The sequence below is a fragment of the Pectinophora gossypiella genome, chromosome 3 (genome assembly GCF_024362695.1).
Source record: "Pectinophora gossypiella chromosome 3, ilPecGoss1.1, whole genome shotgun sequence".
NCBI lineage: Eukaryota > Metazoa > Arthropoda > Insecta > Lepidoptera > Gelechiidae > Pectinophora > Pectinophora gossypiella.
Window position 1 is genome coordinate 1,664,262 of NC_065406.1, and position 23,792 is coordinate 1,688,053.

A 23,792-nucleotide genomic window follows, 5' to 3' on the forward strand; every position below is an offset into this window, starting at 1 on the left:
GATTGAATTTAACGAATCCCGGGATTTTCGGTATTATTTATTTTTCAGATAAGTTAATAAAATGTGCGTGTAACGAAAGTGTAAACGTGTGTAAAATATCCGCGTCTCGTCGTGTAAGTATTGATAGATTTTTTCTTAAGAAAAATGACGATGAAAACCAAAGAGTGTTATTTTCTGTAGCATAGTCTTAAGCATAGACTTAAATGTTTTTAGCATATAGTCTTTTTATAGTATAATTAAACAAGTTTTAAGTAGATGACGTGTTTTAAGTTTATTGGAAAATATATAAAAAAAAACTAGGTAATTATCAAACTATTTCATAAATTATTTACATAAATAATTGATTTTGATATATTTCACTGTCTTTTTGTTACCATTTTCTATTACCAATACAATCCCGGGACTATCCCGGGATCCCGAGATTAACTTTAGATAATCCCGAAATCCCGGGAATAGAAATCACGACCGGGATCGAATCCTCTACTCGCAACAAACATTAACTTACCTAGTTAATATTATGTGGTAATAAAAGAATCAGGTGCGCATTTTCCTCCGCTCATCGGAAGATTACGTCGATTCTGAAATTATTCCGTTCATAGTATCAGTATCCGTTAGTATTTGTTTTCAATAACCTGCTTTGTTTACGTTTTACAAGTTGTTTATCTTGTAAAATTCCGTTCGAAATATATCCGGAGAGTTACGCAACGTTTACCTGCCGCCCGTTATTCTGTATTTTTGGAATGTTCAACGCCTTTTGATTATTTGCAGGCCATTTTCAGCGCACAGGACACAATCAGAAGAAGACATCTATAAAGACTTGCAGTCTGTGTAAGTATACATCATACAGTTCTATACATAGCTGTAATTATCCTTATGATACAAGTTCATAATTAAGTTTATTCCTTGGTGTATAGGGGAGCTTAAGTATATTGTCAAAGTTTCTTCATTAGGACAATGGATGTTAGGAAATAGATCACGTCTGATTATTAAGTTATTACATTCAAGATAATAGGGAATATGTTTAAAAGAGGAATTAGGAGTTTGAATATGAAATGTATTTTATTGTACACATACTGTTTTCTATTTCTAAATAGAATATAATAGAGCTTCACGGTTGATATCAAACATTTACGAATAAGCAGACATCCTTGCAGCACACGTTCTAAGTCCAATCATCACATAACTCATTTAAGAGCCACGCTCTTGTCGGTGTAGCATTCTCCATGCTACTTATTAGGGAAAAATAGGGCAGTGGTTTCCCTCTTGCCTTCCGCCCCGCAGTACTCTGTCTGGCGCGAGTGGGATGGCGCCCAGAGTGGCTAATTCCAATATCATTCTCAAAACAAAGACGTAAAAAATGTAAATACGAATCCCTGGACACGATTTCATCGTAACAACAAACACCAGCCCTTTACGACCAAGCAGCCAGTCCACCTAAGTCCAACGTCCGTTTAGTAGCGCGAGCGTATCTCTGGAGGCGCCATCATACGGGGAGGCGTTGAGCATGGCCGAGCCCCTGGAGCCCGAGGTGCCCGAAGTGCCTTGGGTGCAGTTCACCATCCCGAACGCCAACTGCGAGGAGCGCGTCGAGGCCATATACGAGGACCTCTGCTACGTCAAGCTACCTACCTCCGCCAATCCTGAGGTGGATACATCACCCTTGGTCCACAGTACTGTTCTTTGCTTACCATAAATGGATCAAGATGTGCCAGTCTTTCTAGACTCCTGCGAAATTTGAATAATGTGAGCCTCATATCCCTATTTTAAACGCGGTAAGAACCCGTTATTATGTGTTTTAATTGTGATAATAACCGCGTAAACTTAAAACAATGTATAATTCGAATAATGTATTATATAAGTGTTGAGTGTCAATCAAAAATGGAATAGAATAATCATTTCTTGCATAAAATGTGGTACGTAACTGGATAATGTAGTAAATAAATAATTATAGTTTCACACATTTCGCTAAAGTTAGCATACCAACATTTTTCGTAGTTATTGGTAAACTTAATGGGGATCAAATTCCGTTGTTGAATGTTTGGACGTACCAATGTTTATCGGCTGAATAATTCATGATTTATAATCGGAAAAACTTATTTAAATCTAAAATACACCTTTATCAGATCTATCTATATCTTATTTACCAATCCGTAGCATCGAAAAAAGTAAAATCAACATGCCTTCGTCGGATTCCGAAAACGAACGTGACCAATTTGTGAATTTTAAACGTTGCGTAAAATGTTTCGAAACGTATAGTTTTAAATACGAAACCGCAGCGCTTCAAAGGAGCAACTCAAAACGCATACAATGCCTCTCCTTTGAGTTTGAAATGACTCAATGCATTATCTTTAAGATGTAATTTACTTACGATACTGATAACCGTTTAATGTTTCGTGGAAGTTATATTGCGGCCTTCCCTTTATCTGGCAAAGAACAGTACTGGTCTGAGTGTACCAAGCTAGGTGATTAGGGGTTGACATGTTATAGAGAACGATGTTTATTGTTATCTTAGCCTGCCTAAACCGACATTCGTCACGTAGAGTTGCGCCTTTTAATAGTAATATTTACACAGCAGGGAAACGTGTCCAATTTACTTCCATACGATTCCAAAATATACCGCCATTTGACAAAGTTACGGTATATATTAAAAACTAGTTTTTAAAATACACTTCTCATTAAATAATTCGCAACATCGCGCAAGTTTATGTTTAGGAGTAACTTCCCGCTTACCTAACCTGATTTGACAGATCCGACGAATATTAGAGGAATAAAAAATAAATGGCCTTTTATTGTGGTTTTTTAATATTAATGTTCTGTAACAGAAGGCAGTTTAGTTCCACTATCCGACAACAGATGGCGCCACAGGGAAAATTAGAACGCGGTAACGATGTTGTCACCGCCAACATATAAGTATTTGAGAAAACCAATGCTTCTGTATGGATCGCTCTGTCCAGTCGGATGCGCACGGAAGCCGCTTAACTCGTCCAACTACAACCTGCTGCCTGACGAAAAGAAGCTGGGGGGGGTACTTTTATTTTAAAAGTACCCACCATATCCACGGTTCCAAAAGGTAACACCGTTATCGCTCCCATCCACCCCCGGCCTCCCACCAGCGGGTCTCACCGGGGAGGGAGTGATAGCGTGTGCGCTGCCTGGCGGACCGCTTGGCTTCGCGCAACTGGACGGTTACGTCACATCGCGCCCACATCAAAACGGGGTGAGCAGAGCAAGAATGGCTCCCCCAATCGCCGCCGGAGTGACGAAGCGCAGGGCGCGTATCTTCGTACGCACCCGCGCCGTAACGACGCCCATCGCCGCCCAAATGCCGCCGCCCCCGCCACGCCTTACCGGCCTAGGCACGAAGATGTCCCCCTTCCCGCTGCCCCTGCCCCAACTCCCGGGAGCAGGAGTTGCTGCAAGGACCCAAACGCCGCCCGAACATCAGCGACACCCACCGCAGCCCGCGGTGAGGACCACGCCGCCTGCCGCACTCTCCATGCCCTCACTGGACATGGAGACAACACCTCCGCGTTCATACGCGGCGGTGTTAAACACCAATCCAACATCGCCGCCGCACGTGCCCCCGCGCTCGATCTTTTCGACGACGCCGACCCCACCGAAGCCTGCACGCCCCCAGCCGCCGCTCGCCCCTGCGAGCAAGAAGCTGCCGCCGATAGTGGTAGACCAGCTACCCAATTGGCCGCACCATCTCCGCCAACTGCGGGAAATGCTGGGCCACGTCCCCAACGCGCGCCCGTACGGGAAGGGTATTCGCTTCCTGGCGAAGACCGAAGAGGAGTACCGGCTCTACCAGCGCTACCTTGCCAGCCTGGAGAGAGCGTCGGGACTCTCTTGGTTCGCCTACGCCCCCCCGGCGGAGCGCGCCTTGAAGCTGGCCATTAAGGGCCTGCCAGTAGACACCGACGTAGCCGCCCTAGAAGAGGAGCTGCGTAACCGCGGCTACGAGCCGACCTTCATCCGGCCCATCCAGGCTCGAGAGGGGAGACCGGGCTGCATCTTCTTCACGGAGATCCGTAGAACGCTGGGATTCCAGCGAGTCTACGAAATCTCCGAGCTCCTCTGCATGCCCGGCGTCAAAGTCGAGGCGTGGAGGGGAAGGAGAGGTGCAGCTCAGTGCCACCGCTGCCAGCAATTCAGGCATAGCAGCCACAATTGCCACCGTCCCGCTGTCTGCGTTCGCTGTGGCGAGAGCCACACGGCGAAAGAGTGTCCGCGCCCCCGGGACGACCCGGCAACATGCTGCAACTGCGGGGGACCACACCCAGCAAACAGCCCCTCCTGCCCGGTGAAGATGCGTGAGCTGCGCAACACCAGGGCGGGCACCGCTCCCACGACCGTGAGAAGACCGATGCCACCAGCAGTCTCCATCGTGGACCCCGGTAGTGAGCCGACTGCGCAGGGCTCACTCATGGCCGCGGCAAATGGCCCAGATGGGCCCAAGCCGAAACGCCCACGACACCGCAGGAGAGAGAGCGCGAACCCTGCTCCCACCGCTACCACCACTGCCGAGCTCATCGCCGTGGAACCAGTCCCCCAGCAGCCCTCTACATCAGAGACAGCAGCCGCCGCCCCTCCCAAGGGGAAGAAGGCGAGGCCCCGAGCGGAGGCTCCCCCAGCTCCCTCCAGTGAGAAGCTGGAAGTCCTGGAGGAGACCATGCAGTTGCTGCACAACATCTTGGCCGCCATCCGTACGCAGATCGACCCAGTGCCCATCATCGTGGGAGGCCTGGCATCGTTGCTAGGCCAACTCACCGGTGGGCACTGAACACCAACACCGGACTGGACCGGGGCTGCCCACATCCACTACTCCTCGCCGAGTAGTTAGGATCGTGGCCACCCCCCGGGGGATGAGTTGACGCTTCCAGTGGCAGTGGAAGCAGTCCTCTCCCCCCCTCCAGCCGACATGACACCAGCTGCCCCGGCGACGGAGCAGCTCACCGGACAAGACACCACCGCCAGCTGACGGGCGCTCACTGGGCCTCCCCCAACGGGGAACCACCCGGTGGGCTCGACCTCGCTGGCGGCACCACGGATGTAACATCGGGCTCACGGAGGGGCGTTCTCGCCCGCTGTGTCCCAACCCCGTGCCACGCCCGTTTCTGCGGGCGGCGACTGCCGCCACATTAGAGGGGCTACGCCCCGTGAATGTCTCCCCGTCGCAGGCTTCGCCCGCGACGAGAAGAAACCACACGGTGCTTCTGTATTCCGATTAGTGATAGCTGCAAGATCTAGCTTCCGCCTCTGTGGAACTAGATTTGAACGCTACCTATATCGCGCCTACTCCATACGGTTGGCATACGAAGTTGCGCTTCTTCTTGGGGCCTACTTTCGTTGAAAGACCGTAACGTGTAGACACGATCCTCTCTCCGCACTCTGTAATTCGTACGTTTGTACCGGAATAAACTCGTCCACGTCACTTGTCGTTTCCCTTCTCTGCCCGCTCAACCCCCACCTTACTACATTGGCGCCCAACGTGGGGCCAGTCAGTACGAAGCTACAGCTCCTGCAGACCTCACGCCGCGGCACTACGGGTTAATGAGTGACAAGGAAGACAACGACAAATTCGAAGGCGACGACAAATTCGAAGATACTATCGAATTACCGGGTTCCACGCGTAGGGTATCTCCTTCCCCTGCACCAGCTACGAGAGGCTCCTTCACGAACTGCACTTGTACTTATGACGGTCGTCCGAGTCCTGAGTTGGTCGAGGCCTTTTTAACAGCGGTCAACATTTTCAAGCGCAATGAGAACATGCCTGACACGATCGCCCTGGAAGAGCTGCCTTTGCTCCTTAAGGAAGAAGCTGGAATATGGTGGCAAGGTGTACACAAGCAAGTCCATACCTGGGATGACTTTCAAACTCTCCTGCGTGACAACTTTGCACCTAAAAGAGAGGAATGGTTAGTTTATATGGATATTACGCAGAAGAAGCAAGAATCCAGGGGGAGGGCGAACAGGAACAACCAGTTGAGTACGCAAGCAGTCTGCTCACTAAACCAGAAAGAATTTACTCAACCACAGTCCTGCCTTATTTGTCGGGTCGACGGCATAGGCAGAGGGGGAGAGTTGTAACAGAAGGCAGTTTAGTTCCACTATCCGACAACAGATGGCGCCACAGGGAAAATTAGAACGCGGTAACGATGTTGTCACCGCCAACATATAAGTATTTGAGAAAACCAATGCTTCTGTATTCCGATTAGGGGTAGCTGCAAGATCTAGCTTCCGCCTCTGTGGAACTAGATTTGAACGCTACCTATATCGCGCCTACTCCATACGGTTGGCATACGAAGTTGCGCTTCTTCTTGGGGCCTACTTTCGTTGAAAGACCGTAACGTGTAGACACGATCCTCCCTCCGCACTCTGTAATTCGTACGTTTGTACCGGAATAAACTCGTCCACGTCACTTGTCGTTTCCCTTCTCTGCCCGCTCAACCCCCACCTTACTACAGTTCCAAATTTAAAATTCAATGAGGGACTTTCCGGGCTACGTTTCCAATAAAATAGAGATGGCGCTGTCCTGATTTAACGTGATAAGTACCATTTTTTTCATTGCTCCGTGTATATGATCTTTCAAAAATGTAATGGCAGAATGTAATGGCAAAAATAATTGTTGCTTGATATTTGGATCAGATATGTATAGAATTATGTTGCTACCTATATTGCTTCTCTTTATTTTGATCAGAATAATAATGGCTGGAAGATTTTTTGTGCCTGATGTAATCAACAAGAGTCTTTATTTATATCCAAAAATAAAGATAAAAGATGCATATATTTGTATCCATGAAATTATAAGATCAAACGAAGGCAAATTTGTACAACTCCATCTATATATTTTTTGTGGAACGTAGAATGGAAAATCCCTCATTGAGCTCATGTTTTGTTGAACAAAAAATCTGAGGTGTTTCGATTTTTTTGATGAGATGTTTATTTCTGTGAAATCCACGGCACATAAATTTAATAGTTAAATAACTGTTAAATACACCCACTAGCCACTGACAATGCCGTAAGCGTGGCCAATTACTGGTCAGCAAAAATTTAATATCGATCGCCATCGACTCGCAAAGAAGAAGAGACTGTTAAATAAACGTTATTCCAATTTGTATTCTGTTATTTTTTTTTAAGTTCAGTCAAGATTAGGAGTTACTAAGAATTTCACATGACAATCTTACACATCTGATAACTTTTTAGATAAAAGGTATCCGTTCCTTGTGCACATATCTTGTTTCTATAGAAATACCAAATGTATTTGTTAATGTCGATACAACTGATAAATTGTATACTTTTTGATACTAATGCAAAATAAAAATACTTAATATAATACTAAATACTAAAACGTACTAAAGTATGACACGAAAAAAGAATAAAATCAACTATTTATTTTTCACCTAAATTGTATTTTACGATCTAAGTTCTAAACATTCCATGTTCTAGGGTTATTTATTTTTTACTTTTATTATATACTCAAAGTCAATAATATCTTTATTCATAAGGTAACATAGTTAAAACTTTGAATCGTCAATTTTTACATAAATATATTCTCATCTGCCTAAAAGTACTACAGCACACAAACAGACTATACTTTTATGTAACTCTATTACCAGTATTAAGTACTTATCCGTAAGCAGGCGGTACATTCACCTATAACTTGTCAACCTTTATTCAACTATTTGTTTGGCGTGTAGACAGCTTCTAGAACTGAGCGTGTTTTTATTTGCAGTGGTCATTTGATGTTTTTTATTCGACTTGTAGAGTTATATCATAGTGTGTAGCCTTCTTTACAGCTATTTAATACAACTTGCATAATTTCATTGGATTTATGATTTTATTTTTAGAAACTTAATATGCTTTTAATTAACCTTTCGGTTGTGTTTGATAGATTTTTCTTTACTTTAACATTGGCGGCGGAAAGGACGGTCTAGTCGACCGTAGACCACAAATCTCTACATTTTCAAATCGCTCATGTAACAACATTAGTTTTATCATTTTGGACTTTGGTTGTTCATTCATAATTATTGATGTTATTAATCATAACAGACGTCCTGAATCATTCCAATTACGAGTACCTTCTAGAAACATTTCTTGGCCGACTTTTAACGGCGTTTTTAATCCTGATACTTTCTGTGTATCGATTTCTTATAGTACGCGTTTGTTATATATCAATGACGCTTTACGATTATCGATAACTTTCAATTCAAGAGTAGTAGTGGGATTCATATCCCATAAGCTGCAACCCACATGGGTCATCATCCCCTAGTATTATCACGTTTTTCTCAGGGTCCGCTTACCTAACCTGAAGATTTGACAGGTCCGGTTTCAGGTTCGGTCCGGACCGGGCACCATCAGACAAATGCGCCTATTTTTATACCTATCTTACTTTTTAAGGGAGAGGTACATTCTCCTATAACTTGAGAAGCTCACCAGCGCTTACCACTCAAACAATAATTACCCTTCTAAGATGTCAATGCCATCGGTTATCCGGTCCAAAAAAGCCAAAGTACCTACCAACTAGTACCAGTATTACCACCCCAAAGCCTGAATGACCTGAATGGGGTTGTCCTTCCCGCCGCTAATAACGCTGGGTGGGTCGCAGCGGCGGCGGCGCGCCGGCGGCGGCCGAGGCGGAGTACGCTAGCTACTGCGCGCGCATCCACGACGAGGAGATCTACCACGACCTCTGCGCCGTCAAGAGCAGCGCGCGCGACCCTCGCCTGCCGCTACACCCTCCCGCTTTCAACACTGTACGCGGTTTTACTTTTTTTGAATTTGCTTTTTTTTAATTGGCTCGGAATCAGTTTTCGCATGTCGGGTTTTAATTTGTATACGGAAGCTGTATGAGATTTATTTGTGGGCGGTTGATTTTGAGAAAAATATATTTTATTTTCTAAAAGTACTCAGTTGACTCGATCATTGTACACAGCGATACGGCTCACTACCTATGCTCGGTGAAGTAGTTAGTTCGTCGTATTCGGCGATGGATATGCCTTTGACTACACCAATTGGGATATAGTCGTGACCTTACGAGTGATAAAAGTTTGATATTTGATTTTTTTTTGAGAAGCTCGGTGGCGTTGCGGTAAACGCGCTCGGGCTGCGATTGTTGAAGTTAAGCAACTTTCGCAAAGGCCGGTCATAGGATGGGTGACCACAAAAATAAAGTTTTCATCTCGAGCTCCTCCGTGGTTCAGAACGCACGTTAAGCCGTTAGTCCCGGCTGCATTAGCAGTCGTTAATAACCATCAATCCGCACTGGGCCCGTGATGGTTTAAGACCCGATCTCCCTATCCTTCCGTAGGGAAGGCCCGTGCCCCAGCAGTGGGGACGTTAATGGGCTGGTGATGATGATGATTTGATTTTTATCTTTATGTAGAAACTATCAAGAATTTAAACGTGCAACAAGTATACCTAATCACGCCTTTTTTGGCTCACAACCACAACTGGCTCGCGGTACTAGAAGGAAGAGCACGTTACTTCCCCCACTGCCGTGTCCGAGACAGATTTCACGCGCGGCTTCAACCCAAATTACGTTGTCTACAATAAAAAGTTTCATACAGCATTCCGAACACTTCCTGAATTATTCATTGACACGACATGCGTAGCTCGTTCCGAACCGAAATGTTTTCACCGCCAGTTTGCAGTTTTTATAGCATTTGACATGTTTTTGTAGAATTAGTTTATTTGGTCAATGTGGCTTGGGTTTCGTTGGTTAATTGAAAGGCGACTAGACGGGTTTCGGCTGTCGCGTCCGCGTCATGCTGCTAACGGTAAGGCTCATCACGTTATCAATTTCGCTCAGCTGTGCGAGCTCTGGACACGCTTACGTTCTACTTGCCGGCGATATTGCGGATTTCTTTTTTGTTTACGTCGTACGGTAGAACGCGTCGGCGTTCCTCTTCAAGTCTTGAAATACTCGTTCTGTCTTGTCCGAACGGAGTTAAGGGCTTGATTCAGTTCAGTACATGCTGGTAATCTAATAGACTATTCAGAAGTTATCCGGTACCATTTGGCGGATATGTTTTGGATAATCTATCAGACAATGAAACGCCTTTTTTAACGTCGCCCAGTTCCGCAGACTCTTCAACCTTAGCTTTCTTATTCTCAAGCTCCTTCGAACTCCAGCACATTTTAGCGAAATTGCTCTAAACGCGCTCCGTTATCGCCAGTCTGTCGTCACCCCCCCACTACAAGCCTTCATCCCCTCCTAAAATTGCAGCTAGCGACATCTTCGCACAGTCTCGAGAAGCGTGATTACGTCATCAGGGAGCTGGTGGACACTGAATGTAACTACGTGGACGTACTCAGCAAGATCATAAAATACTTCCTTCGACCCCTCACTCCGTACCTGAAGCCGCAGGACCTACAAGTCATCTTTTTTGGCATAAAGGTATGTTTGTAATTTTAATTTTACATTTCTTTGAAGTTAGCTATTAACACTTTCATTCCGATTTTCGATTTATTTCTACCTGATTTTAATAGTTTTATTTGTATGTATTTTTGTGAATATTAGGTAAATATATGACAGCAATAACATAGAATTGTTTTTAGGCTTTGTTCTATTATTTGGTACTTATTTTAAGAAATGTTTATGGCCGTAAGTCTTCCTTAAAATAAATTAGAAATAATTCCAAGATGCGGAAAGTGTAGCGTTTGTCAACTCCTTTCAAAAAAAAACTGTCAATATTAATAAAAGCATAATCTGACGCGGCATCTATTACTAAACTACCGTACCTTTCCGCTCCAAACTCTGCTTTAAATTAAAAAAAAAATACTATATCTATCTCTACATAATTTAATCAGCCTGCGTCGTCCCACTGTTGCGTATAAAATGGGTATAAAATCAACTTTCTAGACAAGAAAACAGCAAACTACAATCCTCAAATTCCCCCGTAGGAACTCCATGACATCCACACAGGCCTGCTTCGGCAGCTGAAACTAGCAACAGAGGCGTGCGTGCCCGGTAGCGGGGCTCCGCGCCTGGCAGACGTGTTCCTAGCGTGGCGGGAACGCCTGTTGCTCTACGGAGACTACTGCTCTAACCTCACACACGCTCAGGACACGCTCAAGACCCTCGACCAACGGGACAACACATTCAGCAAGCAGTTGGCGGTAAGTTTCATTTTGCTCACTAGATGGCGTTACTGAGATGGGAGGTCTTTATAGCTAAGATGAATTTTATTTTTAACGACTTCAAAAAAGGAGGAGGTTCTCAATTCGACCGTATATTTTTTTTTTAAACAAGACCTGTTAAATCTGCAGGTTAGGTAAGCGAATCTCGTGAAAACGGAATAACGGGAAACATTTACTCTTTTTTTTTTTCAATTCTGATGCGACATCCTTTACTATATTTTATCTGTTATTCATGTTAACTATAGCGTACATACCTATATTACGTATCATGTTCACTCATCAAATTCATAATAACGAATTGTTCTACCACAATTCCTTTAGATAGATGCGGTTTTTTACAGAAGCGACTACCTGTCAGACTACAATTTCGATGTTTTATTATTAATTTTGGTGTGGAGGTTTTAAACGAAGAATTAACACCGCGGGTTTTACTCCACCAAGACAAATAGGCGCCTTGGCAGAAAACAAATTGTTTGTCAAAATGTCTTAATTTCCTCTAGATGCTGATATGCTGATCTAACGACAGATAGCTACTTACTAATAAACAGAACGTCTAGTTTAGTGCAATTATTTCAATATAGCGTTTCAATACGCGGTACATGTTAGATCTGTCAAAGTGCAAAGCCAGTGTTGTGACGACCATTAGCATAATGATGTATCAGTCGAGATTAGGCCGTTCGATTCTGTTCTAACAACACCTATGTTGGTCGAGCAGTGGTCACAGAGTAGTGTAATTGCAGAAATGTCAGAAGGAGCACAGCGACGGGCGCATTCAGCTGCGAGACATCTTGTCGGTGCCGATGCAGCGCGTGCTCAAATATCACCTGCTGCTTGACAAGCTCGTGTCTGAGACACAGCCGGTTGGTATTTTTGTTATAATAAAAATAATATAAAAAAAATGTCACATATCACTAATTTCAGGCTGTGGTTCCATTGACGCGGAGGTGGGTGGAGAGGAGCAGAGATTTGCAGGAATCAACCAATCACCGTGAGGGAGAGAGTGAGAGAGCGTCTTCGTTTTTCGACTGTGATTGGTCAAATCCGCACATCTCCGCGTCAGTGGAAACCCGGCCTAAGAGCCACGCTCTTGTCGGTGTAGCATTCTCCATGCTAGTTTTTAGGGATAAATAGGGCAATGGTTTCCCTCTTGCCCTCCACCAAAAAAAAAATGTACTTATATAAAAAGAAACTTAACTTTTGATTCTTCCCTATTTTTTGTATGTATAGTTTTTCCAGGTTTTTGGTTTCCTTTTTCTTATGAAAATAGTATTGAAAAAATTTGCTATAATTTTTATTTAAAATACCTATATTTTATACATACATAAAATCATGCCTATTTCTCACGGGGATAAGCAGAGACTGTGGAATTTCATAAGAATTTCACAAAAAAAACATGTAATTTGTTTTTTTTTTTTAATTTACGTTAATAAAGAAAATGTACCTTCTTTATTATTTTCCATCATAAATATTTGACTGAAAGAGTTTTGTCTTATACTACTGTCGAAGGAACATCCCATAATAAAAAAAAATCAAGCTATTTAAAAATGCTTGTTTCATTGATCCATTTATTGCAGAATCACGAGGAATTCCGCGGTTTAGAGCGCGCGAAGGAAGCGATGGTGGACGTAGCGCAGTACATTAACGAAGTGAAGCGCGACAGCGAAGTACTGGCGTTACTTGCCAAAGTGCAGGTCAGTTCAATTATTACAGTGTGTTATTACAGGTACCAACTTGTAACGGCCTCTGTGGACCAGTGGTTGAGCGTTGGTCTCACGATCCGGAGACCCCGGGTTCGGACTCCAATGGGGACATATCACAAAAATCACTCTGTGATCCCTAGTTTGGATAGGACATTACAGGCTGATCACCTGATTGTCCGACAGTAAGATGATCCGTGCTTCGGAAGGCACGTTAAGCTGTTAGTCCCGGTTACATACTTACTAATGTAAGTATGTAGTCGTTACAAGAGCCATGTCAGGGGCCTTAGGCGGCTCAATAGTAACCCTGACACCAAGCTTGATGAGGTTGGTAATCCACGTCACAACCCACACGATAAGAAGAAGATTACGGGTGTCTTAGAGCTCCAAGTTTGATCCTAAATGTTCATTTTTGACCTCTCCAATATAAGGCAATATCAAAATTGACTTATTTAAAAAAAATAACTTGTTTTGTAAGGTGTTGGTTTTCCTTTTTTTTTCTAAAATTATCGGTACAGGTAAAGTCGTATTTGATATTGACCGTGAAAATATATTTACACGTTTTGAGTTAGGAACTGAGTATACTAACCATTATCTGAATCGCTGTTTGAAATCGCAGTGAATTAATAGTTTTCACTCGCGATATAGAACATAGCTTTAGGCTGCGTTACACTTACACAAGCGGAGCGGTAAGATTAATATGCAATCCTGCAAACAGCAATAGCTCGAAATTATGCTTTATTTTCCTTTTGAATAACTATCAATTTTCTTCTATTCCGTGGGTGATCCCATAATGAACTATCGCATTATACTGAAAATGATACGTTCCCCCTATCGGTTTTTATTAAGTTACGAGTTTTTCCCGTTCGTCCGATCGGTCGACCGATTAATCGGCCCAATGCGCAATGGCATTTATTGTCCCTTCTATCCGAGGATTGTTAGATAAGTATGAACGAGAAAGAAGAAAGAAGTCTCACTGGGTCGATTAATCGGTCGAACGGGAAACACCCTAAGTTACCTCTACCCTTATTCTTCTATCGTGTGTTGTGAGGTGGATTATCAACCTAATCAATTCTCGTGTCAGGGTTATTATTGAGCTGCCAAAGGCCCCTGACAATGACTGTGCTTACGTAGGACCCTTATTGATATTATTTGAATGGTCGCGTCAGGAGAGCATAATAGACTGGGAGGGCGGCGCGCTGGGCGCGGGCGGCGCGGGGCTGGCGGCGTACGGCCGCCTGCTGCTGGACGGGGAGCTGCGCGTGCGCGCGCACGAGGACCAGAAGCTGCGCTCGCGGTACGTGTTCGTCTTCGACAAGCTCATGCTGCTCTGCAAGCCGGTCAAGGTAAGTTACTATACAGTTTCTTTTGTCTTTTTTTTTTATAAGAGCTTGCTTTTATGTCAGGTATAATAATGGGTTAACCTGTGGCGGGGAGCTCACTAGTTGACTAGCTAGTTCCGTCCACATGCAACAGATGGCGCCACTATTCAATATGCAGTCCTGAAACGCGCTATCGAAGTTTACACACACAGCTTGACGCACGTACAACTTCCAACATAACACCGTTGGATCGTCGATCCCTAGTCCCACTACCACACACACTAACTTGTGTCTAGCGGGGTACTATGCCCTGTTCGTTACCCCGAAACGAAGCATCCTTTGGCGGCAGCACACCCCCGCCGAAAAAAGCTATAGGTATTACGTGTGTTTGGGTTTTTTCTTGGGGTAGTATAATAAAAGGTATTTGAATACTTACTGTAGCCCTGTTCGGAGAACGCATGACAAAATGACAAAGTGTAAAATTGGTCTCTAAACCACTGAAATCAACTATTTGTGCGTGAATTTATTTTTGGATCGTAGATAATTCATGTCTCGCTAGTCCACATTACTTACCATCATTGTGGTCAAACGCGAGCCTATACTATTTTTGTTTTTTAAAAGTTCTACAGCTGTCTTTGCTGTTTAAATACTTTGCCAGTGAATATATGTTGTCTTTTTAATTATATTGCCTTTTTAAGTTTGTGATGTACTATATTAAATATAAAAATGTACTTTTCAATTGTTTATAATAAATAAACAAAACCGACTTTAATTAAGTAAGTGGTTATTTTTTCTATTATCAGTTGATCAAGTCGGCTACAATTTAGATTCGATTCGAGATCTTACGAATTTATCAATAAATTTTCATCAAATCAATTTCTATGACGACCGATTCGCAGCTAGCGTGCGCACTCCCATAGTACTTACTTGGAAAACGCATCAAAGTGTGAGCGGCCTAAGGGAGAAGTTCGCGCGCGGGAAGGCTAATTTGACTAGAAGTAATAAAACCACATGGTGAGCGGGCTTTATCGGGGATTTCAATAAGTCAATCTCTTTTTAAGTCAGTCTTAAGGTAAATAAATAAAATAATATAAATCAAGGTTACTAGGCATACGCTGAACGGCGGTTGGCTGAACATTCATTTTAAGTGGGTTGTTTAATAGTGTTTGTGTGTTTTCATAGTGATTAATCAACATTTTCTTTTTCTGACTAAATCTGCAATTAGTATATTCTTTATTATACATGTAAGCGAGAAGAGCACCGCAGAAAGACAACAGAAAACGAAAAAAATATAAAAAGATAAAACAAAAATGTAATTTCATGACAGGCCGGAGACCAGCCAGTCGCTGCCCAACTAAAGAGTGCGACAATACATTAATCAACATACATACCAATTTTTTGTAGCCTAATTTGTATCCCACTGCTGAGCAAAGACCTCTCCCTTTACCAAGCGTCTCTAAAAACCGCCTTGCGATTTCATAATTTTCATTTCACATGTAATATTGTTAAATGTAAAATTTGCATACATAATACCACGCCTATTTCCCATTAGGGTAGGCGGTGACCACGGCATTCCACTTTTTTTTAATAATCCTAAGGTTGTCTAGTAAATATTGCTTTTTATATTTTATTTGGGTAACTTACAGCTTTTTTTTTTTTGACGTGACTTATTGTAGATTTGCCGCAAATGGCATTAACTACTTGGCCGAACAAAGTAACTTACAGCGAAAGTATACTTAAATAACAGAATTACTTAAAAATAGAACAGCCTTTACAAGTTACCACGTACTATAAATTGGTAGGTATCATTAACAATCTCAGTAATTAATTATATCATAAGTAAATTAGTTTAGTAAGAAGACCCATATCCCGCTTTGGGACGGTACTGAAAAGTATCGGCTTCCGAAGGACGTAATATACGATCCTGACGACCCGATTACTCTAGCCATAGAAGCAGCCAATCAGCTCGTGACACCAACCACTTCAGGACCCCGATACCGACCCAAGTGGTTGACGATTTCCCTCAATCAGCGCTTATCGCTATCGACCTACGAGGGTCGATTAATTCTTTCAAATATTTTTCCTCTCAGACGACGTCCTGAGCCGAGGTTCGCGCCCAACTGGGCACCCTCAGGCCTGTTGTATTAAACGTTGTACCGGGTGAGAGTCTTCAGCGCTCCCCATTTGTCCGGCCAAGTAGTTAATGCCATCTGCGGCAAATCTACAGTAAGTCACGTCAAAAAAAATATATTAAGAAGAGTATGTAAATGCAAGAAGAGGTGTGTGTGTGGAGTATGTTTGTGTACAGTCATGAGCAATATCATGTACCCACTTTAAAACCCTGTCGCAATATCATGTTTGATATTCAATGAGACTTACGGTTTAATTTGTCAAAAAAGTTAATGTGACATGGTTTCAAAGTGTATACATATTAGTACTCGTGACCGTACAAGTGTATGGATACAGGTGTGTGTGTGTTTTAGCAATAAGTCCTATTTGTGATGGTTATCTTTCTTGTCTTGTTGTGCAATAAAGACTTTTTATATTTGTAAAATTATTAATCACAGTAACACCTAAACTGTGCTATTCATCATCATCAGCCCATTAACGTCCCCACTGCAGGGGCACGGGCCTTCCCTATGGATGGATAGGGAGATCGGGCCTTAAACCACCACGCGGGCTCAGTGCGGATTGATGGTTATTAACGACTGCTAATGCAGCCAGGACCAACGGCTTAACGTGCCTTCCGAAGCACGGAGGAGCTAGAGATGAAAACTTTTTTTTTTTGTGTGGTCACCCATCCTATGACCGGCCTTTGCGAAAGTTGCTTAACTTCAACAATCGCAGCCCGAACGCGTTTACCGCTGCGCCACCGAGCTCCTCTATTCATAAATGTCTGATATGTACTATTCATAATTGATTTATTATGTTAATGCTACTCCATGCAAAGCGATTGAGACTGTCGTCAAACATAAATTTCCAATCCACGCCTCGCGCTGAAATCCCAGGAAATCAGAGTAGCGGCAGTGATTCGCTGTATTACCTAGACTGCACCGTGTGCGTCCTGCGCCCTACAGAAATCAATAACTGCGCTTCCCTAGATCCTATTTATAGCGGCAATGAAAGGTCACTCTGTATTTCTGATAGACACTCATTTATATGCAACATTTTACCAACTTTTCTGACGCGAAAAACAACTGCAATCCACAAAAATAGGCTCTAAATTACTATCTCAACTCAATTAGACATGATCGCAAAATAATAATTTATTTAGAACTTATCAAAAACACCTTATTTCAATGTCATAGAGATGTAAATCTGCGCACGTATCTCAATGTCGAATCTGCGGACGGTGCATCGCCATTTGCACCCTTACAGTTATTTACATAGAGGTGTTTATTGGGGAGTTTTCTAGATGTTTCTAGGCATAGGTAGGTACCCTATAGTATTGGATGTTGGGTGGTGCAAGGGATCAATAAAGCTAGGTTTTGCGTCGTAACGTTTGTCATTTATTGTAAACTAGCTAAATGTCGATCGGGCTTTTTCTACGCCGACTTCACCTGTTGCGTGTGGCTATTCCTTGTTTATCCAAAACAATGTGCTAACTTAGATGGTAACATACCAGGCATCACGCCTGTATCCCTGTAGGAGTAGGCTGAAGGTGCATTGTATTTATTGGATATGGGCCAAAAGAAAACATCTATTTAGTATAAAAGACGAATATGTTCTTATAATCCTACTAAATTAATATTCACAAGGAAGCCACAACGTCTGACTTCTAGTACAGAGTAAATCAAGAGTGAAGGTGGCGTCTCGATCGTACATTATTACTCGATTTCACTATAAAATTGATAACATACAGTTATTAAATCGATCACAACCCACAAGATAAGATGAAGAATTAATTTTAGAACTGACCGCACGTTATTATTGGCAATAATTATTGAGCGGGAAAAGTCAAAGCAGCCACCCGCTAGTTTAGTGACCCAAAAAGCCCCTCATTAACCGGAGGGATCTCTCTTTTCTATCGTGTGGGTTGAGAGGTGAATTACCAACCTCATCAACCCCGGTGTCAGGGTTATTATTGAGCCGCCAAGAGCCCCTGACATGGATCATGTAACGACTACTTACTTACATCAGTAAGTAGTAACCGGGACCAACGGATTAACTTGCCTTCCGAAGCACGGATCATCTTACTTTTTGGACGATCAGGTGATCAGCCTGTAACGTCCTAACCAAACTAGGGATCACAAAGTGATTTTCGTGATATGTCCCCACCGGGATTCGAACCCGGAACCTCCGGATCGTGAGCCCAACGCTCAACCACTGGACCACGGAGGTCGTTACCGGAGGATATAGATCATAAGTACTCTACAATGCCGTTCTTTTTGCTCGACAAACTGAAAAATTCTTACAGCATTCAGAATTTGAATTACATGTTCTATCAAACTTATCGCTTCGGCATTTACCTGACCTTTCCTTGAAACGTCAATAATGTAGTTTTGCATCGTTCCGTTACACTATTTCACTCCCACCCAGCTTCCAGTTCCGATCTCCACCGAGGCTATAAATAACACATCCTACGGCGCATTTTATTGATTTCCCTTGCACCGACTTGTTGAACACGCAGGACACGAGATACTGTGATGACTAAACAGATTGCGCATTTACATTACTATCTTAACGCTGGGAATACATTGTTTTAAGTTTACGCGATTATTATCATAATTAAAACACATAATAACGGGTTCTTACTGCGTTTAAAGCAGGGATATGAGACTCCCGATATTTCGACAGAGATTGGAGTGGAGTAGGTAGATCCATAATTTTCTATAGGCAGACATATCTGTCTACTCTCATCAGTCATCCCGTGATCATGGCACTTGCAACAATGTCGAAATATCGGGAGTCTCATATCCCTGCTTTAAACTCGGTAAGAACCAGTTATTATGTGTTTTAATTAACGCTGGGAAGTTCGGAACTTATAGGCAAGAACTTATTCTATACCGTAGCTGAAGACTGAAAACTGTTTTCATTTATCTTAAATTAGATAGATAATATAGTTTGGTATAATTATTTAAATATGAGTATTTTCGAAGTTCATAATTATTAGGCGACATTCGCACTAACAATTCCGTTGAATTTTGCAAGTTGTGTAGGTACATACTGCGACGCGATGCTTGGGGTCGTGCCGGTGCCCCGTATGTCGAGCGACGCTTTTTTTGTGGCCACACACGGGCGGTGTGTTCGTACGGGGTGCGAACTTACATCATCTCGCTGAATTGTTTTCGTATTTATCGTCACGTTGTTGAGCTTGGAGTACAGAAATAACTAGAATGCGTTCAGCTGTTTACCATGTACCTGTCTTCTCCATCACGATGAATTTCTTTCTCTATTCCTTACTCAGCCTCTTTTTCGCTCTCAATCTTTGTCAGATCCACCTTCATCCGCTATTTTGACGCGTTTTTTTGGCATTAACTACTTGACTGGACAAATGGAGAGCGCTGAGAGCTCTCATTTTATTTTCTCTCTTTGTCCATCCATAGTTATCCAAAACTCAAAGACGACAACTTTTGAAACAGACAGGAATTATTTTACCATTATCTTTATTATTTTTTTTCGGTTAATCCGCCCTCCAATTCCAAAGACAAAGATATTATCTATTTAAAATTCCTTAAATTGTTCCAGGAGAACCAATACTCGTATCGTGTAGGTGTGCGTTTGGCGGAGTACCGAGTTGAGGAGGGTTGTGGACGCCGCGCGCTACGCACTGATGCGCGCTGGGCGTCACACTTCTACCTCGTGAGGCGGACGAAAGATGCTACATTTACCTTGTACGCGCGCACAGATGACTGCAAGCGCAAGTGGGTGAAGGCTATCCGGGACGCTATGTGAGTTTTTCTTATTACGCATTTCATCATCTTTCTATCTCCCTTTAATTAAGAGCTGCGCTCTTGTCAGTCGAGTAATCGCCATTCCTCTCTTCTTCCCGCCAAATCCTTCACCTCCCGATACGACACGACCTGCACTTTCTCTTTTATTTGTTTCATAAATGTTCTCCCAGGTCTACCCCTTCCTCTCTTCCCTTAAATTTTTCCTTCTATGATGTTTATTATAAATGAATCGTGTAGTATCAGGTGGCCAATCATATTTCCTCTCCGGTTCTCTATAGTCTTCATTATGGTTCTCTTTTCGTCAACTCATTACACATAAAAATAAAAATAATACATTTTGCATTTCATTATACATAAAAATAATTCTTTTTATCAACACTTAATTTTGTAATACCAAATATATCTGCAAGTTTACTGATTCTTCTTGTCTTTCCTCTATATCTGTCCTAAATTATCTTTTATTCGATTTCTAAAATGAAGAAGGTTATTAATTAGTTTTCAGGTCATAATTGCTTCAAATTAATCCGTGTATTTGTGTCTTTTAGTGACAACCTGGAGCCGGCCGGCTGCCGCAGCACGAATCATAAGTTTGTTCTCCACACGTTTGACAAGCCCGCAACCTGCCATCACTGCTCCAAGTTCCTCAAGGGCAGGATATTCCAGGTAAAATATAGTTGTTAAGCATCAGTAGATGACGCTTTTAAGCTCTACAAATTTTGTTCTTAGTACGTAACATTCAATAATGTGCGTTAAGGTGCGTTAGGAATAGAAGTGGACCCAATATTGAGCCTTGGGGTACACTTATTTTTAGAAGCCTTCTTGCTCCGTTATTTAAAGTTATTGAGTTCTATTTACTTTAAGAGATTTCGTGTTATAGTGTAGCTATAGTGTAACTCCGTAGTAGTGTAGATACACTAACAACATTTCAATTGTGTTGATATTTACACAATCAAATGCTTTAGGGTAAATTTTCATCTTCTAGAAGTATGTGTACTCGTCCTACTGAGCACATAATAAGCAAGCATTTGGCCACAATCTGACCTGATGGTAAATGACGATGTGGCCGAGAATGACATGCTTACCTAGAAAATGCTTATTCACTCTTGCCTTGAAATGGCCCAGATTGTACTTATTGGAGAACGAGATTCGCGGGCAAAGAATTCCAAACCTTGGCTTTTTGTAATAGAGACGACGAAGCTAAACGCTTCTTACGAGTTGGTGCTTCATGCATGCAAGGCATGGAAAGTACTTAATGCTTCCCTACTTGTCGTGGCAGGGCTACCTGTGCACGGTGTGCAACGCGTGCGCGCACAAGGACTGCATCGCGCTGTCGGGCCGCTGCTGCGGCGGGCCCGCGCCCGCGCCGCCGCTGCCGCCGCACCACCACCAGCCCGACCAGGCGCTGCACTACTACATGTGGTACCTATACTAAATCATTTCATAAAACACAAACGCGTTGAATTAAGAACCTCCTCCTTTTTGAAGTCAGTTAAAGTAGTGTCTAATTTAGATGAACAGAAATTTTATGTTTAGATGGATCGAGTACTGGGTTGAAACATTGGGTGCTTTTTCAAGGACATATTTAATCAGCGAAATAACCAAATTCCACAAACGACTACAAATTGACTAATCATTTCAGGAATAGTGTCCGAGACGATTATTTTGACACTCAAGTAATTACCTAAAGTTGTAGCAGAGAGGATAATTGGGACACTCAAATGATTAAAGTCTACTTTGACTATTACGAGGTACGAGTGTACGTGACAGTGACAGATGGCGGCAACCTTTTTATTTCCCGACGCTGTAGTTGTAAGCGTGTGTGGTGCGCAGGTACGTGGGCGAGATGGGCCGCGAGACGGCCACGGCGCGGCTGGAGCGGCGGCTGGACGGCACGTTCCTGCTGCGCGTGCGGCCCGCGCATGCGCGCGCGCCCGCCGACTCAGACACGCACTACGCGCTCTCGCTCAAGTACGCAGCGCTGCTTTACATTACACAAAAGCTTGGCTTACCTAGTCAGCGGTTTCTTAACGTCAAAAATTAAATTACATATTATGTAACTAGCTGTAAAACTACTACCACTATATCCCAATTGCGGTGGTCGGGGACATCCACCGCAGGATGAACTAAGTGCCCACTCCTCACCGAGTTTTCTGTTAGACCAACGTGATAGGTGAGCCGTATCGCCGTCTATAATGGTCGAGCCAACTGTATTAGTGAAAAGTTTACAGTTACATGTAGAATTTTTTTATCGTAAAGATGACACCTTAGCTATTTTTTAATTTATTTATTTGCTTTTCGGAAAACCAACAGCTACTTTAAATATAATACATATAAAAATATATAGGATACAGAAGAGCCAATTATAGTTAGAATATTCCAGAAAAGTCCTCAATATTCATATTCATTTATTTCGTAATAGTTATATTACATGTCATATGGATAATATAATAATACAATACTAACTGGTACTTATACTAAGTGGTAAATTTTAAAGTTAAAAATTCTTCAAAGCTATTAAAGTTGTGTTTGAGTAGCCAGCATTTATGCCTACTTTTGAAACATTTCAATGATAGCGCGTCAACGATTGATTTAGGCAATCTGTTATACACGGTTGGCCCAGTCACATGTTATGTATAATAAACTCCTCTATGATAATAACCACCAGCAGCACTGACTGTCCTCCCGTGGTTGCAGGACGGAGAACACAGTGAAGCACATGCGCGTGTGCCGCAAGCCCATCGACCAGGTGCCGCACTACTACCTCTCCGAGTCGCGCTTCTTCCGCAGCATCGTCGAGCTCGTCTCCTACTACGAGAAGACCAGCCTCTCGGAGAACTTCGTCGGGTAAGTCTATATGTGACGTCATTATTTCAGAGAAGGGTATTTCACTGGATCAAAAAATCAAAAGCTGCAGTAGTTTTAGGCGGATGAGACGTTCGTTGTGTAAACGATTATATTTGTATTTTATTATATTGACGATTCAAAGTGTAACTATGTTACCTACTGAATAAATTAAAAAAATTATATAATAATTTTTGAATTGGAAAATAAATTAGAAAATGCTTATCCAGAAATAGAAGCCAATTTAATATAATCAAAAATCAATCTAATTTTATTTTTTTATTTATTTTCGAATTTTATTTATGAATTAAGGCCATCCATCACAGTCACAGGCCTAAACCAATGATTGTCGAATTGTGTTTTCGAATTCATGTTTGGATCATAAATGATTATCACGTGCTCAGTAAAGGAAAACATCGTGAGGAAACCCACATTCCTCAGAATTCCATTTTCGGAAGTATGAATATTGCTTTTTATGTGAATAGCTTCGATGTGGTCTTTTAAACCACCCCCTCCCCCCATTTATAATTCTAAACTGTATGTACATATTACAGCCTAAACTCAAACCTGCGCTGGCCATTCCGCCGCTTAGTAGCGACAGTGATCCACGACTTCAGGCCATTGGAGTCGTCACAGCTGGCGCTGAGGCCCGGAGCCAAGATCCTCATCCTCAGCAAGGAAGGAGACTCGCGCGGCTGGTGGAAGGGACGCACGCTCGACAAGGTAATGTCCTCTAATTCTTCTATCATATGGGTCACGAGGTGGATTACCAACGTCATCAACACTGGTGTCAGGGTTACTATTGAGCCGCCATAGGCCCCTGACATGACTCATGTAACGACTACGTACTTATATTAGTAAGTAGTAACCGAGACCAAGTTTTAACCTGCCTT

General features: G+C 42.8%; 1 protein-coding gene across 3 annotated transcripts in view; it reads left to right on the top strand.

The window, feature by feature from the left end:
• LOC126380096 (protein vav) overlaps positions 1–23,792 on the top strand; it is a 38,935-nt gene that overhangs the window by 9,176 nt on the left and 5,967 nt on the right. Inside the window, exons 3-15 of one of the 3 annotated variants that reach the window (XM_050029324.1) lie at positions 769–828; positions 1,456–1,645; positions 10,232–10,402; positions 10,909–11,124; positions 11,886–12,005; positions 12,720–12,836; positions 14,012–14,188; positions 19,853–20,055; positions 20,604–20,721; positions 21,335–21,477; positions 21,889–22,026; positions 22,753–22,902; positions 23,454–23,622. In XM_050029324.1, the coding sequence (XP_049885281.1) occupies positions 769–828; positions 1,456–1,645; positions 10,232–10,402; positions 10,909–11,124; positions 11,886–12,005; positions 12,720–12,836; positions 14,012–14,188; positions 19,853–20,055; positions 20,604–20,721; positions 21,335–21,477; positions 21,889–22,026; positions 22,753–22,902; positions 23,454–23,622 (1,972 nt within the window). Of the gene's footprint in view, positions 1–768; positions 829–1,455; positions 1,646–8,611; positions 8,760–10,231; positions 10,403–10,908; positions 11,125–11,885; positions 12,006–12,719; positions 12,837–14,011; positions 14,189–19,852; positions 20,056–20,603; positions 20,722–21,334; positions 21,478–21,888; positions 22,027–22,752; positions 22,903–23,453; positions 23,623–23,792 lie in introns of all 3 variants that reach the window. The other 2 variants (XM_050029333.1, XM_050029341.1) reach the window with 2 other exon arrangements.